General features: G+C 37.3%; 1 protein-coding gene across 1 annotated transcript in view; it reads left to right on the forward strand.

Annotated features, from left to right (window-relative positions):
- Positions 1-18,212, forward strand: part of LOC126088487 (flotillin-1) — a 176,294-nt gene that overhangs the window by 139,036 nt on the left and 19,046 nt on the right. Inside the window, exons 9-10 of the mRNA XM_049906630.1 lie at positions 14,362-14,572; positions 17,627-17,791. Of these exons, the coding sequence (XP_049762587.1) occupies positions 14,362-14,572; positions 17,627-17,791 (376 nt within the window). The remainder of the gene's footprint in view (positions 1-14,361; positions 14,573-17,626; positions 17,792-18,212) is intronic.

Genomic DNA, 18,212 nt, shown 5'->3' on the forward strand with positions numbered 1-18,212 from the left:
ACAGTATGTGGGATTCCTTTTTTTGTTTTGGAATAACTATAACACTTAATGCTTAAATATTAATACAGACAAACATGCTAAAGTGTTAAGTGGCTATTTCATTATGTTTCCTTCTGAATTGTTACCCAATAATTGTATTGTGTCATGCCTAATTACATTCCTCAAGCAGCAGTGGATGAATTAAACATCTGAATTGAAACAGTTTTAGAATGGAAACAGTAGGTTTCCAGATGTGGGTTCCTATTCAAAATATTATGTGCTCACTCCCTCCTACAAGTCCTCGAAGTTTGTAATGGGAACTTCTGAACACCCTGCACATAAAATCACCTTCAAGTTTCATACTTGAACTGTTCCATCTCTCTTGAAGTTCATACCAGGTTTATTCAGAAATTAATTCCCATTTTTCAATTTAAAAAATAGCCATCAACAATTTGTTAACAAAAATATTTATTAATGTGACCTTAAAACTTTTTCACATTCTGTAGTTAGATATTTATTGCACAGTAAATACTTGCTTTGTATTGCTGATCCATGCTTCTCCAATGAACTGCCCAGATAGTTACATTCATTAGCACACAGTTTCTGGTACTCAAGGGGGTGCATCAGCCCCAGATCAGATCTGCCAGATGAATTAACGAAATGACAAGAGCCAGTGTTCTGGTGAGCCTGGATGTGGTTTTTAGGCAGTTTCATACATCTGACTAGGTGAATACCAGGCTGGTACCAAAGTCCTGTCTCAGTCACATGATTCACAAACATTCAGAAAACATTCACATAGTTTCACATGGGATAACAATATATGCAGACAATTGGGGTACACAATTTCCATCCCAATGGAAATGGGTGGTTACCGGAAGGGCATCTGGCCACCCTCTACCACTAATATTGACAAATCCAATAATTAAAATGCCAATCCCATGAAGATATGGGATACAGGCCAGGAAAAAGACGAAGACTTCTCCACTATTGGGACCTTCTTGAAATGCTTAATGTACATAACTTTGGCCTTATTTTTCCACCCTTGCCTACACAAAAATCAAGTACACAGACAGTTAAAATACAAATAATCATGGAATAAGTTTACATGATTCAAAATACAGTGTAGAAATCTTTCATCCCTTAGGTAAATATTACCTTTGCCAACAAGAAGAGTATCCTGACACAGAATTGAAATTTCCAAGTCATGGATCAGCAGTTTTAATGGGTGTCTCTCAGACATAGTGTGGCCCCATGTTCTTTGCATATTAAAATTGTCATACATGTGAAGCTAGGTTACAAACCGAACTTACAGAAGTTGTGTCTGCAGTGAAATATCAGAGACTCTGTAACTAGAAAGAGGCCTCGTAACATCAAAATAATGAAGGTAGGTGACAATATTGAAATGTATAATCAGTGCAAAAGTTCTTACATACAAGACAATGCATTTAAACCACCTCGTACACCAGGTACAGTTGACTTACCGGAAGCAAAACAATGCCTCTAGTGTGAATGATACAAAAAACTTTTTGAGGTTAATAGGTTCAGTTGAAGAGTTAATGAAAACAGTAACTCGATTAATAAAAGACAATTTGAAAATGATGCAACTCGACACAGTGATCATTACAAAATTCTAGGTTAAAGCATCTAGCATCACATCTCTTTTTTTTTTTTAAACAAAAAGTGGAAAAGTGCAAAAAAAGTATTATACTGGCTGCTAAAAATGGTCCCACTAATGCTTAAATCCAAATCGAGAGTCAGTTATTGAGTTTGTAACACACAGGTCTAGTACAAATATTCAAAATTCAAATCAAAGGGCATCACAGCTCCCTAAATTCATTATAAAACTAACTGAGTGGGGACAAGAAAACAACGTTGCAATTATGACAGGCCTATGTAATGTATTGGAGCAAGTTATAATAATAATAATAATGAGCCTACAAATCCTTGAAGCATCACAGAACCGATCTCTGAATAATATTTCTGTTAACAGAATAAATCAGTAATTATGAGAATAGTTTCTCTCTGTGAATCTTTCAGAGGAGAAACTTTTACCCAGTACAAAGACAGACCGGCATGAGGTACATCAAGGAAAATAACTGCTCATTGTAGTGATTATCAAATACCATCCACTACAGAACAACAACAGACAGCATGCACGAAGTGACTCAGAGAATGTACTGGTACAACCAAAAATGTCATATAAGACTGCACTTCAGAAACCTGTAGAGGCCTGGCATCCATTTCAGAAACCTGTAGAGGCATGGCATCTGCCATGGAATGAGTCAGAAATTCAACTGCCAGACACAGAAAAAATTTGATAACGGACACTGGTGATGAGCAAGGAGTGCTGTTTGGAGAGAAAAGGTTACTGTTCCATTTAGGAAAAGTGAAAAATGCCACAACAACTGAAAATGTAGAGAAATTTCTGGAAAAATTCTTTCCAGGTTACAGCAACTTTCAAGCATAGAAACTAGAAACTAAGATTGTAATCAGTAATTTCAAGATTGGTGCTGAATTTCATCTAAAGGACAAGGTAATGGACATTGCTGTGTGTCCCAAGGTAGTTTTTATTCCACAGATCAACCAGTGCCTCTGTAAAATGGAGTGTGAAATTGAAAACCCATGCCATGTATTCACACGAGAAATGATGTTAGAACTGACATAAAATGCCTTTAGTTATATCAAGTACTAATGTGCAGTGTTTTAAGAACCAAGGTGAACCTTTTTTTTTTGACATAGTGAAACCAGACGTTTTATGTATCTGTGAGCGCTGGTTGACTGAAGGAGATGGTGACTATTACAGATCTGTTGACTAGGTGCATGGTGGTGTGTCACTGTATGCAAACAAAAAGCTTAACGTACAGGAAATCGTTTAAAAAAATTTTTGTATGGACAAGGATCATGAACTGGCTACAATAGTGTTAAAAATATAGATCTCCTTATTATCCCTGTATATCATTCACCAGAAAGTAACTTTGAAAACTTTATTGTACAGATGGGGAACTGTTTATCTTGCCTTACATGCCTTAAGTCTAAATATGCGATATGTGGTGACTTCGAAAGAGGCCTTTATGAACTTTATAAACAGCTATGGGCTGTTTGTAGCAAACTAACTCCCAAAAATGGGTGATGACTGTCTAGACCCCATTATCACCAACCTCAATACTTTGGATTATAACAACAGTGTACTTGTACCCGTGATTGCAGATCACAATACAGTAGTGATGTAACTCAATATGAAAAGCAACAGTAAATTGCAATGAAGCACACGGCATTCAAGTTAGACATTCAGTAGAAGGATTATTGAAGAAAAGAGACTGAATGACCTGAAAGCAGCACTGTCTGGTGTAAACTGGCAGCAGGAAATTGCAAGAATGGGGGGCCAGTGACTCGTATGAATGTCTGTTCCACACCTTAAGAATGAAATTTGGTTACATGTCCGCAATAATCCCCAAGAAGATACCTGTGGACAAATGACAAGGGAGGGAAAAACCTATTAAAGGGAAGATGTGGTATAAACCGGAGTTAATAAACTAAAATGCATTGTCAGAATGTTCAGGAACTGAATGAAGATAGCTTTAGTTCTTCCAACTAAAGGGCTGTTTCGTTGTAACTACTTAAGGGCGCAGAGATATTACAGAAAGGGAGTGAAGGATGCAGGAAAGAAATACAATGACAGGGTCATTAAATCCCTGTAAATCAGCTTGGAATATGGTAAATGAGCACAGGAAGTAGTTTACCTCTGCCTTAAATTCCTGTAGTTGTGATGTCTTCAATCGGCCTATCCTAACAAAGTATAGTGAAAAATACTGAAAGTGAAATACCAGACTCATGCTTAGATTCTACAGCTCATATAAAAAATGTAAGCCATTGCACTATTAAAAACCAAAATTTAGTGCACCCTAAGGACATTGTAAAAATAGTGAATTCATAGAAGCATTCAGAGAGTGCAGATATCTATAGCATGTCCTGCACACTGTTGGAAGAAATTATTCTGGAGTTTGCTCAACCACTAGCCACAGTAATCAACAATTTTTTATCCTTCCGTGTCTTCACATAACTCCTGAAACTGGCATGGACAGTACCAGTCTATCAAAATGTGAAGTGTCCAGTTTTAGATCAATTACAATAATCCCAATTTTAGCTAAAAGTTATGGTGCCTGTGCTGAAGCACCAGATACTAAGTTGCTTTGAATACAATAAACTCTTCCAGGACACACAGCATGGTTTTTTAAAAGGAAAATCAATGGTCAGAGCAGCACTGGACTTAAGTAAAAAGATATGGCAGAGGTCAGAGGACAAAGGGAGTTGGCACTGACACACTATGACCTCGGTAAGGCATCTGACTCTGTCTCACAAAAGCTACTGCTCAGTAAACTAAAGTGTTTGGTATTGGAGGTGTTGTTCTGGCAACTCTTCAATCTTACCTTGAATACCAAAGGCAGATGTCAGTCCATAGATTAATCTTCCGAGAATGAAAGTTGGAGCACAGTGTACCCCAGGGATCCATCAGAGGACGTCCCTTGTTTCTTATTTATGTCAGTTATATAGAGTGTAACAATCATACTTTACAGTTTGCTGGTTATGACACCACCTTTTCTACAAAAGGAAAAGCTGCCCCACAAGCTCTCCAAGCAACAGATGTGCCCTTCAGAAACATCAAAGAATGTTTTGTCAAAAATAAAAATAAAATGAATTAAGAAAAAATGCATCATCTGATGTGCAGCCTCAGCAGCATTATATGGCATGGTCACTGTCAAACTGTTGGGCTCCATGATTGACAGCAAGCTATCAGTGAGTGAGCACACAGTGTATGTGTTCTCCAAGCTCTCCCACGTAATACACCTTCTGAGGAGACTAAAGAGTCTATTAACTGACTGACCAGTACCATGTAACAGTGTATTCAGATTCAGATTCTTTATTGGTCATTCAGCATTATTACATGCAATAGACTTTGTCAGTTCACTTAACCTATTAATTTTACAAAATAAATTTTTACATATTTAAGTTGATATTGGGCATTTCTAAAAATTCTTCTAATGAATAGAATGGATTAGTTAACAAGAAGTTATGTACATTTTCTTTAAATAATTTGTCAGGCTTGATTGGCCCATTTTTAGATAATTTGTTATATATTTTAATTGCCATATTCTTATGAATATTGTTAGTTTTAGCTAATCTATTTTGTGGCAACAGCAGAGAAGTACGGGTTCTTGTATAGTAGTCATGCCTTTGATTTGTTACACTTAAATTAGGTAGTTCAGCAAGTATGTAGTTAACACTGTCAATAATATATAAATTAATAACCATGGACCTTGCCATTGGTGGGGAGGCTTACGTGCCTCAGCGATACAGATAGCCCTACCGTAGGTACAACCACAATGGAGGGGTATCTGTTGAGAGGCCAGACAAACGTGTGGTTCCTGAAGAGGGGCAGCAGCCTTTTCAGTAGTTGCAAGGGTAACAGTCTGGATGATTGACTGATCTGGCCTTGTAACAATAACCAAAACGGCCTTGCTGTGCTGGTACTGCGAATGGCTGAAAGCAAGGGGAAACTACGGCCGTAATTTTTCCCGAGGGCATGAAGCTTTACTGTATGATTAAATGATGATGGCGTCCTCTTGGGTAAAATATTCTGGAGGTAAAATAGTCCCCCATTCGAATCTCCGGGCGGGGACTACTCAGGAGGATGTCGTTATCAGGAGAAAGAAAACTGGCGTTCTACGGATCGGAGCGTGGAATGTCAGATCCCTTAATCGGGCAGGTAGGTTAGAAAATTTAAAAAGGGAAATGGATAGGTTAAAGTTAGATATAGTGGGAATTAGTGAAGTTCAGTGGCAGGAGGAACAAGACTTCTGGTCAGGTGACTACAGGGTTATAAACACAAAGTCAAATAGGGGTAATGCAGGGGTAGGTTTGATAATGAATAGGAAAATAGGAATGCCGGTAAGCTACTACAAACAGCATAGTGAACGCATTACTGTGGCCAAGATAGATATGAAGCCCACACCTACTACAGTAGAACAAGTTTATATGCCAACTAGCTCTGCAGATGACGAAGAAATTGAAGAAATGTATGATGAAATAAAAGAAATTATTCAGATAGTGAAGGAAGACGAAAATTTAATAGTCATGGGTGACTGGAATTCGAGTGTAGGAAAAGGGAGAGAAGGAAACATAGTAGGTGAATATGGATTGGGGCTAAGAAATGAAAGAGGAAGCCGCCTGATAGAATTTTGCACAGAGCACAACTTAATCATAGCTAACACTTGGTTTAAGAATCATGATAGAAGGTTGTATACATGGAAGAACCCTGGAGATACTAAAAGGTATCAGATAGATTATATAATGGTAAGACAGAGATTTAGGAACCAGGTTTTAAATTGTAAGACATTTCCAGGGGCAGATGTGGACTCTGACCACAATCTATTGGTTATGACCTGTGGATTAAAACTGAAGAAACTGCAAAAAGGTGGGAATTTAAGGAGATGGGACCTGGATAAACTGAAAGAACCAGAGGTTGTACAGAGTTTCAGGGAGAGCATAAGGGAACAATTGACAGGAATGGGGGAAAGAAATACAGTAGAAGAAGAATGGGTAGCTCTGAGGGATGAAGTAGTGAAGGCAGCAGAGGATCTAGTAGGTAAAAAGAAGAGGGTTAGTAGAAATCCTTGGGTAACAGAAGAAATATTGAATTTAATTGATGAAAGGAGAAAATATAAAAATGCAGTAAATGAAGCACGGAAAAAGGAATACAAACGTCTCAAAAATGAGATCGACAGGAAGTGCAAAATGGCTAAGCAGGGATGGCTAGAGGACAAATGTAAGGATGTAGAGGCTTATCTCACTAGGGGTAAGATAGATACTGCCTACAGGAAAATTAAAGAGACCTTTGGAGTAAGAGAACCACATGTATGAACATCAAGAGCTCAGATGGAAACCCAGTTCTAAGCAAAGAAGGGGAAGCAGAAAGGTGGAAGGAGTATATAGAGGGTCTATACAAGGGCGATGCACTTGAGGACAATATTATGGAAATGGAAGAGGATGTAGATGAAGATGAAATGGGAGATACGATACTGCATGAAGAGTTTGACAGAACACTGAAAGACCTGAGTCAAAACAAGGCCCCCGGGGTAGACAACATTCCATTGGAACTACTGACGGCCTCGGGAGAGCCAGTCCTGACAAAAGTCTACCATCTGGTGAGCAAGATGTATGAAACAGGCGAAATACCCTCAGACTTCAAGAAGAATATAATAATTCCAATCCCAAAGAAAGCAGGTGTTGACAGATGTGAAAATTACCGAACAATCAGTTTAATAAACCACAGCTGCAAAGTACTAACACGAATTCTTTACAGACGAATGGAAAAATTAGTAGAAGCCGACCTCGGGGAAGATCAGTTTGGATTCCGTAGAAATACTGGAACATGTGAGGCAATACTGACCTTACGACTTATCTTAGAAGAAAGATTAAGGAAAGGCAAACATACGTTTCTAGCATTTGTAGACTTAGAGAAAGCTTTTGACAATGTTGACTGGAATACTCTCTTTCAAATTCTAAAGGTGGCAGGGGTAAAATACAGGGAGCGAAAGGCTATTTACAATTTGTACAGAAACCAGATGGCAATTATAAGAGTTGAGGGACATGAAAGGGAAGCAGTGGTTGGGAAGGGAGTAAGACAGGGTTGTAGCCTCTCCCCGATGTTATCCAATCTCTATATTGAGCAAGCAGTAAAGGAAACAAAAGAAAAATTTGGAGTAGGTATTAAAATCCATGGAGAAGAAATAAAAACGTTGAGGTTCGCCGATGACATTGTAATTCTGTCAGAGACAGCAAAGGACTTGGAAGAGCAGTTGAATGGAATGGATGGTGTCTTGAAGGGAGGATATAAGATGAACATCAACAAAAGCAAAACGAGGATAATGGAATGTAGTCGAATTAAGTTGGGTGATGCTGAGGGTATTAGATTAGGAAATGAGACACTTAAAGTAGTAAAGGAGTTTTGCTATTTGGGGAGCAAAATAACTGATGATGGTCGAAGTAGAGAGGATATAAAATGTAGACTGGCAATGGCAAGGAAAGCGTTTCTGAAGAAGAGAAATTTGTTAACATCGAGTATAGATTTAAGTGTCAGGAAGTCATTTCTGAAAGTATTTGTATGGAGTGTAGCCATGTATGGAAGTGAAACATGGACGGTAAATAGTTTGGACAAGAAGAGAATAGAAGCTTTCGAAATGTGGTGCTACAGAAGAATGCTGAAGATTAGATGGGTAGATCACATAACTAATGAGGAAGTATTGAATAGGATTGGGGAGAAGAGAAGTTTGTGGCACAACTTGACCAGAAGAAGGGATCGGTTGGTAGGACATGTTCTGAGGCACCAAGGGATCACCAATTTAGTATTGGAGGGCAGCGTGGAGGGTAAAAATCGTAGGGGGAGACCAAGAGATGAATACACTAAGCAGATTCAGAAGGATGTAGGTTGCAGTAGGTACTGGGAGATGAAGAAGCTTGCACAGGATAGAGTAGCATGGAGAGCTGCATCAAACCAGTCTCAGGACTGAAGACCACAACAACAACAACTGTTAAAATTCTATATTTAATGAACAATGGTTTACAGTGTGTTCTATTATCTACCTTAGCCATTATTCTGATTGCTTTCTTCTGGATCACCATAATTTCATTTATTTTTCTGCTGTTTCCCCGGAGTATTAACCTATACCTTAAAACAGATTGAAAAAAGGAAAAATACGCTGTCCTTACGTACTCAAATGTCATACAACACATCAGTCTCTTCAGCAAATATATAACTCTTGATAACCTAACCACTATGTGATCAACATGAGAGTCCCATGTTAGACTGTTGTCAAGTACGATAGCTAAAAACATTGCCTTTCGTTTTTCTATTTTTGTAGTCTTTGATAGACTGAACACATATTCTGGGTCTTTTCCTCATTTAATAGCAGACCATTGGCATTAAACCATGATTTTGCATTTTATTTTGCCAATTTCATATCTCTTAAAAGGTTATCAAGTACATGGTTTACAGATAGAAAAGTTGTGTCATCTGCATACATATATGTCTTTACATCTATATTTCGTGGTAAGTCATTTATGTGTACAAGGAAAAGAAGTGGTTCCAATTTAGATCCCTGTGGCACTCCATGTTGAACCTCAAGTATGTTTGACAGATGACTTCCTGAACTCACCACCTGTTTCCTTTTATCAAGGTATGATTTGATGAGTTTTAAACTTTTATCACATATGCCATAGTACTCAAGTTTAGAGAGCAAAAGTGAGTGGTCAACACAGTCAAAAGCTTTGCTCAGATCACATAAGGTTACCTGTGTGTGCACATGGTCCTCAAATGCTGCTAGAATGTCTCTGACTAAGAGCTCTATGGCATGTATAGCTGACCTTCCTTTTCTGTAACCAAACTGTGATGCACTTAACATACTATTTAGTTCTAGGTACTCATACATCTGCTGATATATTATGCCTTCAAAGACTTTTCCTAGTACTGGAATTAGTGAAATTGGTCTGTAGTTTGCAGGATCTGATTTGACACCCTTCTTAAAGACTGGAGTTACCTTGGATAGTTTGAGAGGATCAGGAAAAAACCCTTCTATGAGACACAGGTTTATAGAATATGTTAATGGTGCTGCAATGTAATGTATGAGTTCTTTCAATAGATTGTTTGACATATTAAAAATATCTGTACTGTATGAATTTTTCATTTCTTTGACTATTTTAAGAACTTCATGTTGGCTTACCTCTTTAAAGTGTTTTCAACGATGATCTGGCCCTATTATGATTTAGGTTTGCTCTCTTAAGATAATCTATACATGTTACATTGGGTTTACTGGTCAACTTTTTTATATCATCAGCACAGCTTACAAAATATTTATTGAGTGTATCTGCTGGTATTGGGACTGTCTTGTCAAAGTTGCTGACTTCACCTTTAACAGTATTAATTACTGACCAGGCTGTTTTGCTTTGGTTTTTACTATTTTTTTGTGAGATTTGTGTTGTATCTTTTTTCGCCAATTGCAACTCTCCCTTATACAGTTTCTTAGTGATTTTTTCGAGATCCTTAATTTCATTAGAATTGTTTACTTTGGCAAGGCGTTTCAACAGCAGTAGCTTATTTTTTAGATTTTCCAGTTCTTTGGTGTACCAAAATTTACCCTTTCTTGTTTTGTGGTATTTCTTTTGAACAAGATGGGCTTGTAAAGTACCTGTTAAGTAATTGTGGAATGTTTTGTAAACTAATGTAAGCTTTCACGGCCAGTATTTTCTTCACTTAAAACTTCCGGGCTGATAGGCCGTGGTCGAAGTATAAAACACTCTCCTGACGTTTCGTCTCCGACTGCGGGAGACATCCTCGGCAGTTCGCCGCTTTACCTCCGAGGATGTCTCCCGCAGTCGGAGACGAAACGTCAGTGTTTTATACTTCGACCACGGCCTATCAGCCCGGAAGTTTTAAGTGAAGGTTTCGTAAACTGTTTGCGCACTGGAATCACAGTTTTGAAATAATTGTCCCAGTTTGTTATGCTCAGCTGGTGTGTTAGTTTTATGAGATTGTGTTTTGTTAATATTAAGGTATTAGGTTTTGTTAACTTTTGTGCAGCCTTGCTTTCATGCCCTTTTATAAAATGTCTTAAAATGTGTTAACATGGAGTGGTTTGAGAAAGCAAATTCCTTTACCTTGGTGGAGTACATATCATGAGCACAATGGACGAAAGCATTATCCAAGCACACTTTTAGTCTTGTTGGTTCTGAATTTACATGATGGAAGTTGTGCTGCCTTAGCATATTCAGTAACTTATTTACACTGGGTATGTTACATCAAAGTTTGAATTAAAGTCTCCCCCAGTTACAGTTACATACTGTTTCCATTTCATTATGTAGCAGAGTACACCATCTAAATTACCTAAAAAAGTTTTATCATCTGAGTCAGGGGAATGGTAGATACATACTATGATAAGTTTCATTATATCACATATGATCCCAGTAATTTCAAAGTTTTTCTCTACACATGCCCAACTAAGATCTAGTGCTCTACACTCTATTTCATTTGAAACATAGATAACAGTACCACCATTACGGTACTGAGATCTGCAAAAACTGTTTCCATGTTTATAACCTCCTGGTACATAGTATTATATTTGTTCTGGTTTAAGCCAATGTTCTGATAGACATAAGAAAGAATACTTATTCTGTGGCAATAACTGCTCCAGAATTTCAACTTTACTTTCAAGACCCTGAATGTTTAAAAATAGGATGTTGTTGTGACTTATCTGTGAGTTAGTAAGCTGGTTTTTCACACTTTTATTTTCTTCTTGGCTTGAAACCATAAAAAATTATCACTGAATGACACAGATGTATTTTTCCTTTGGCTCCTCCTTAAGTTACATACTATGTCATATCCACATCAATTATGGCCTACTGTTATGGGGGAACTCTTCAGGTTGTGAGCACATGTAAATGCTAAAAAAATTTGTTAGTATCATCACTTCAAGCAAAAGACTAGAGTACTGGAAGCCTATACAGGGGTGTCTTCAATCTTTTTGTCAGATTGAAATGGGTGATAGTAAGCCACAACTGGTCATACTTAGGCAGGGAACCAGTGGTCAGAAATTCATATTTATTGTTATATGGACATACACAGCATACATCACGTAACAAGAGTGTAGCTTATAGTAATTGTTCAAGACGACACCCTCCAGTCTCAATGCTCGTATTGCAATGGTACATGCAGTTCTGGTGCCACCCACATCAGTGGCCGCAAGAATCAGTTTTCTGTTAACTTATGGGCAGGCTTCATCTGAGATTATTTGATAGGACATTAATTGCTGCCTCCCAATTTAACTGGTCCCGTGTGACCTGATGTTCCTGTTGAGATGTGCTGGACACTGCATCCTTTGTTGTCTGCAATAGGATGTGACTTCAACAAGATGGTACACCAGCCCACTGCAATGGTAATCCACGAGCACCTGAACAACACATACCCCCATCATTGGATTGCAAGAGGTGGTCCTGTCCCATGGCCATTGTTCATCACCAGATCTCGTGCCTCTGGGGTTTTTCCTCTGCAGTTATGTCAAGACATTTGTGTATGAAACCCCTGTAGAAATGGATGAAGAACTGCTTGCTAGGGTCCAAGCTGTCTATCTCCTGGTGCAACAGACAACAGGGATCTTTGAGAGTGCAGCAGAATTCATGTATCATTGCTATGCATGCACTGAGACTGGCGGTCACCGTTTTGAACAATTATTATGATCTATGTTGTGAGTGTATGCTGAGTATGTCCATAATACAATAAATATGCATTTCAAATTCTTGGTTCCCTTTCTCCTTATAATTCGTTGTGGACCCACTATCACCTGTTTCAACTTAACCCAAAAGGTCCAAGATCCACTGTATTTGGCCAGTTAGGAACAATGACCATTTTCAGCTTTTTCACCAGTATGTGCTTTTGCACTCAACAGTGTAAGAGAAAACTAAGGGTCTTTCAGCGTGAGACAAGAAATACAGTAATAATTATGACACGTGCAACAAGAGGCACTTTGAAATACAAAGTTGTAGGCTGTCTGGAACACAAGATAGTTTCCCAGTGGTTGCTCTAAAAATATTCAAAACATTGCCTCAAGAAATCCAATGTCTGTTGCCAGGAACATTCAAAAGGAGTAGTGCACAGGCCTAGAAAGAGCACGTTTTATACTCTGTTGAAGAATTTTTCAACAGTGACCAAATTGATTGGACAAAATAATATTGTTTTCATATGTTATGTGTATGATCATTCTGAACAACATTTTTCATATGTTATATGAAAAATTGTAAAATCCCATATTGTTTATGTACTTCTGATATAGTCTGTCCAGTCATGACTGTTAAACAATGCAGATCCAGTAGTAAAGTAATAACAAACATGCATCAATGCAAATTTTAATAGATAAAAACTAAGTATATCATATTAACTGAGAATTACTTTGGTCTAGGCTGCTGTTGCACATCAAAGAAAGACATGTGACAGCAGAAACCAGTGTAATCTTATAGACATGTGACAGCAGAAGTCAGTGTAATCTATAGTAACAATTTTGTACCTCTATTAGGAAAGCTGGAAGACCCAAATTTCCTTAGCTTCACAGTTTGTTCACTTTTTGTCATGCAATTGAAAGGGGTTATTTCTGTGTGATAATTTGTTATGAATTCTGTTTGTGCATGACTGAGCATATCTTCAGCAATTGAATTTAGAGAATCTTCTCTTCCTTGGCCATGATCTTTTGTTGATTCAATGAATTAAGACAAAAGAAATTTCCTGGAAAATGGGAGTTTATCCAGGTGCCAGCGACCATTGATAAAGAGGAAATTACCTTTTGACATATTGTATGTGGCTTTTGTCTTGGGATCATTGGCTGACATTTGTTTAACAGATTTTTCTGTCTTAAGGACTCATTGGTCCTAAGAAAACATTTGTGCCCTCCTGGGGTTTGATGGCAGTTATCTCCAATACTTCCCACAATATATTCAGTTTTGGAAGCTCAAAATCATTGTTCAGTATGATAACTTGTGATAAAACTGAACTTTACAATTTGGTCTTGAGCTGCAGTGCCAATTACGCAAATGGATCTTACCAGTCAGTGCTTATCTGACATAAGTTTGTAAAAGAATTGTATGCTTTTTTTCTCTACAAGTTATTATTATTATTATTATTATTATTATTATTATTATTATTATTATAGTTAACACAGAATGGAGATCACAGGTGTAAGAAGGTATCAGAGTATCAGATTAATTATAGATTAAACATTTGGTATAGCTTCCTAAGCATTTTGAAAGTTTCTGGAAGTGGTGACCAAAGGCAGAACTGTATGGGATCTTGTTCCACAATGGTAGCACACCTGTTGGACTTCATTTTAAATATGTGCGTGTGTGTGCCTACAAGTTATAAATTATACCCAATGTTGGCAAAGTAGATAATTTTTGTTAATGATAGATGTAGCTATCATATTTGATGTGTCTAACAGCACAAAAAATGGCTGGTTTGTGAAACAGCATAAGAAACCATTAGTTGTATCTACCAAAATCCTTAAAATGATTCTTCAGTGGAGGGAGGGAACTTAGTCTGTTTGTGACTTTGTGTGTCATATCTCGTGATAGTTAAGTTGTAGTAAATAGTGATATATTGTAATCTTCCATAGTTACAGTTCCCAGCTGTATTAAAATGTCATTGTTTGTCATTGATTTTAATGTATTAGAATATTTGCAGACAATAAAAAGATGTAAATGTGAAGTGTGTAAATTAAATCATACTCATTAGCAATAGTAATAAGGTCAGCAGTAGATTAAGTATGAAATACTACAATGTTTGTTTAGGTTGGAGAAACTTGCTGAAGCAAACAGAAACAGAGTGATTCTTGAAGCAGAGGCTGAAGCTGAAGCTCTTCGTGTCAGAGGAGAAGCAGAAGCATTTGCTATTGAGGCAAAGGCTCGAGCTGAAGCAGAACAAATGGCAAAAAAAGCAGATGCCTGGAAGGACTACAAGGAAGCAGCAATGGTTGATATGCTCCTTGAAACATTACCCAAGGTAAATAGGTTAACACTCTGACTAAATGTAATTTATGTATGAAAACATATCACACAAATTGTTATAATGTAATCACACATACCAAAGAATAAACATACAAATACGTGAATATTGTGTAAGTTAAGATGAAATTTCATTGAATAAGGCTCAAACATTCACAGCAAGAACTGGTTCCCTGTGAAAACAGAGTAAACATGAAATACTTCCTGCAAATAGAGCTAAGAAAGAGGAGAAAAATTCTAAGGTAGGATGAGTTAAGATTCATGGTCATTTATGAGTCAAGTCTTGTGCTTTCCAGGACAGAAACTGTACAGAATACAAAGAATGTGAGGTCAGAATGTGTATTATCAAGCATTTGTAATACATACCAGATATACCAAAGGTGCATAAAGTTCAACCTTCTCCAGGAAATATAGGACCTCTCACCACTCATTGACTTGATTGGCAGTAGTGTGCCACTGGTAGTTCTAGCATCCCTGTACATAGTGTAGCAGAACCTGATCTCTTCACAGCTTAAAGTTTAAATGAGTTTGGTGTGGTCTTTGCTCAGAGATGTACACTACACCATATTTTAGATGACATTAACATACAAATTTTATTCCTTTGAAGATTCAGTTATTAATTACAATTTCTAGTTTATAGAGAATATGGAAATTTATTAGTGCACATGTCCAGATTGGGACCTACTGTACGTACCAAGTCACAGCTCAGTGGCAAAGTTAAGTGTTCTTTTGTGGCACCAGTTCATTTATATAAAATTGACACAGTTTGTACTAAGCACTGTCCTGCAAAAATTTAAGAGTTCTGTACACTGTACGTTTCCATTAAGTCAATCGCTAATGAGCGGCACTATGCCCATCACTATATCATTTGATTTCAGTGACATTCCACATTCCACGCTCCACACAACACAGTCAATTTAAAATGTCAATTAATTTAGTTTACAGAATTGACTCAAAAGTTATTAAACATTCTGATTCTTGAGTTTCGTGGTCACCAGTGCATGTACTTCAGTAAACAGAATGAACAGATTTGTGGCATGAGTCAACACTTGCGAGCACGCACAAAGATAGAGATTACTTGTAAATTTACAAACTGCAAACAGTCAGTTTTGCCTGTCCAACTAATTGTTATAGATGAGCATAAGAACAAATTGTCATTTTGAAAACTGCATAATGCTTTGAAAAGGACTAGGTTGGATTTTATTCTTTTGAATGGACTGAAAGAACTAATTTGGTTTTGATTATAAAAAACGTTGCCAATCACAAATTTAGAAAAATATATGGACACCATTTTTCTTACACAGTGTGAATCCCTTTGTTTATATGGAGTGCCATAATGCAGCTTAGAGTGAATTCCATGAAATTATTTATTAGTGAGTTAATTAGTTATTGATGTATATCATTTTCTACAGAAAAATTAAGGTAACAAAAGTATGTACTCAAAGTTTGGAATCGAACAGTGGTTATAATTAAATCTGCAATAGAATATTTAAGTGGCTTTGAACTTCCAGTTTAAATATTTTGCAAGTTGTAGGTAATTTAAAATATTTTCTAAAAATCAGAATGCTTAACTTTTGAATGCTGTAGGTCACTTTTCTTAGATACATTGATTAGCTCATTGGTTTTCTGTGTATCAAACTGTAGTGCTAGCATCGGTCGATTGTATTTCCTATTTATGAGTGCCATAAAGAAAATTAATTACATCAGTAGAATAAGGACAATCAAAATAATAATCTGTATAATAAATACCAGTGAAGTTAAGTTTAATTAAGAATGTGAGATTTTGATGTAGGTGTTACATGCCAACAGAGAAATGTATTGAAAATAAGATAAAAATTAATGAAAACACTTGATTATATATGGGAGTAGAAAAACATATCAGATTGGGGAATCAACCATGTTACATCACAATGGGTGTTAGGGACCAGAGAAATCTCACGATGCTATAGTCGCCGGCCGAAGTGGCCGTCCAGTTCTAGGTGCTGCAGTCTGGAACCGCATGACCACTACGGTCGCAGGTTCGAATCCTCCTCAGGCATGGATGTGTGTGATGTCCTTAGGTTAGTTAGGTTTAACTAGTTCTACATTCTAGGGGACTAATGACCTCAGAAGTTGAGTCCCATAGTTCTCAGAGCCATTTGAACCATTTGATGCTATAGTCATTCCGCAACCTACAAGTCTGAGGTATGTTCTCAAGATGAAACTTCGACAGAGCCAGTGTTAAAATCTTCACTTGCTGTGTCTTATTGCAGGATAAAGGGAGCACTAAAGGTTAAGCATGTGTGAATCATCCCTGAGAGTATCGTTCATTATATTGAAGAATCTGCTCCTAAAGGCTTTAAAAGACCAGTGTACAGCAAGTTACAGATTGCAGTGCTCATTCGAACAAATGATCCCTATCATCTGTGCTCCAAGATCATAATGAATAATTACAGCAACCAGCACGATTGTCCTCAGAACTGATTATGGGCCCTTGGTTCTGAATCAGGTGTACTACTTGCACCAGAGGCTCTTCGACGAACTAGGGGGTGACTTACATGGCTTGTGCCATAGCGTTCAGAATTTGAGGGCCCCCAAAATGGCTCAGCAAAGCAGTGCAAATCAGAAGCTGCTACCCAGGTACCTGACTGAGTGTGTGGAGTGCACACAAGTGCGTTTAAATACGTCAGGTGGCTCTCTAGGTGCTCTATCCATATCAGGAAATGATAGCTGCAGGAGACCGAAAGTATAAGTGTAAGATCCAAAGAAATGTTCTTCACATATGAGACAATTAAAAACCATTGTACAGATTAAATACCTATAGCTTGTTTCTCTTTTATAAATGTATACCTTGATTCATTCCACATATCCATGATTCTCCTAAGGGACATGATGAATTCAAAAAGATTGAATCCATAGTTTACTGTCTAAAATGAATTAATTGTAACAAATGTTGACATTAGTGTATCACTCATGGTCATTGCATACATAAAAAGTTATATATTAGGATATAGATATGGTAAGAATATCTTTAATTACTGTGTCATAATATTTTATTATATTTTGAATTTAGGTTGCAGCAGAAGTTGCTGCTCCTCTCTCACAGGCAAAGAAGATAACTATGGTATCAGCAGGAAATGGTGAGGTTGGTGCTGCCAAGCTCACTGGTGAAGTCCTTAGTATTGTCAGTAAAGTCCCTGAAGTGGTAAAAACTCTAACAGGTGTTGATATTGTGAAGGTAAGTAACAATTGCGGGAACTATCTCTGCAAAGAGAGCCATTGTTTAGCACGTAAAAAAGGGGAGTAAATGTGCCAAAGAAATTGCAGTTTTATTTGCTTATGTTAGGGCCTATTCACATGTGGTAATATGTGACCATCAGATTTTCAGGATACTCTTACAACTGCTTAAATAAAATCATAGATGAGCGAGTTCTAAAATGGATAAACTGCACAGCACAGCACGATTACTATGGGGGTGGAGGAAAGAAATGTTTGATGTTGTTTGGAAAGGAAATGGGGAACAATTGATCTTCTAGAAGCACGTGTGATTGTGAAGATAATGTGGGATTATTTGAATACAGAACTGACTCGAGAACATATGTACATAAAATGCAAAAAGCCAGTTTTAATAGTCATATCCTCATTGACTTGTTTCCATG

The sequence above is a fragment of the Schistocerca cancellata genome, chromosome 1 (genome assembly GCF_023864275.1).
Source record: "Schistocerca cancellata isolate TAMUIC-IGC-003103 chromosome 1, iqSchCanc2.1, whole genome shotgun sequence".
Taxonomy (NCBI): domain Eukaryota; kingdom Metazoa; phylum Arthropoda; class Insecta; order Orthoptera; family Acrididae; genus Schistocerca; species Schistocerca cancellata.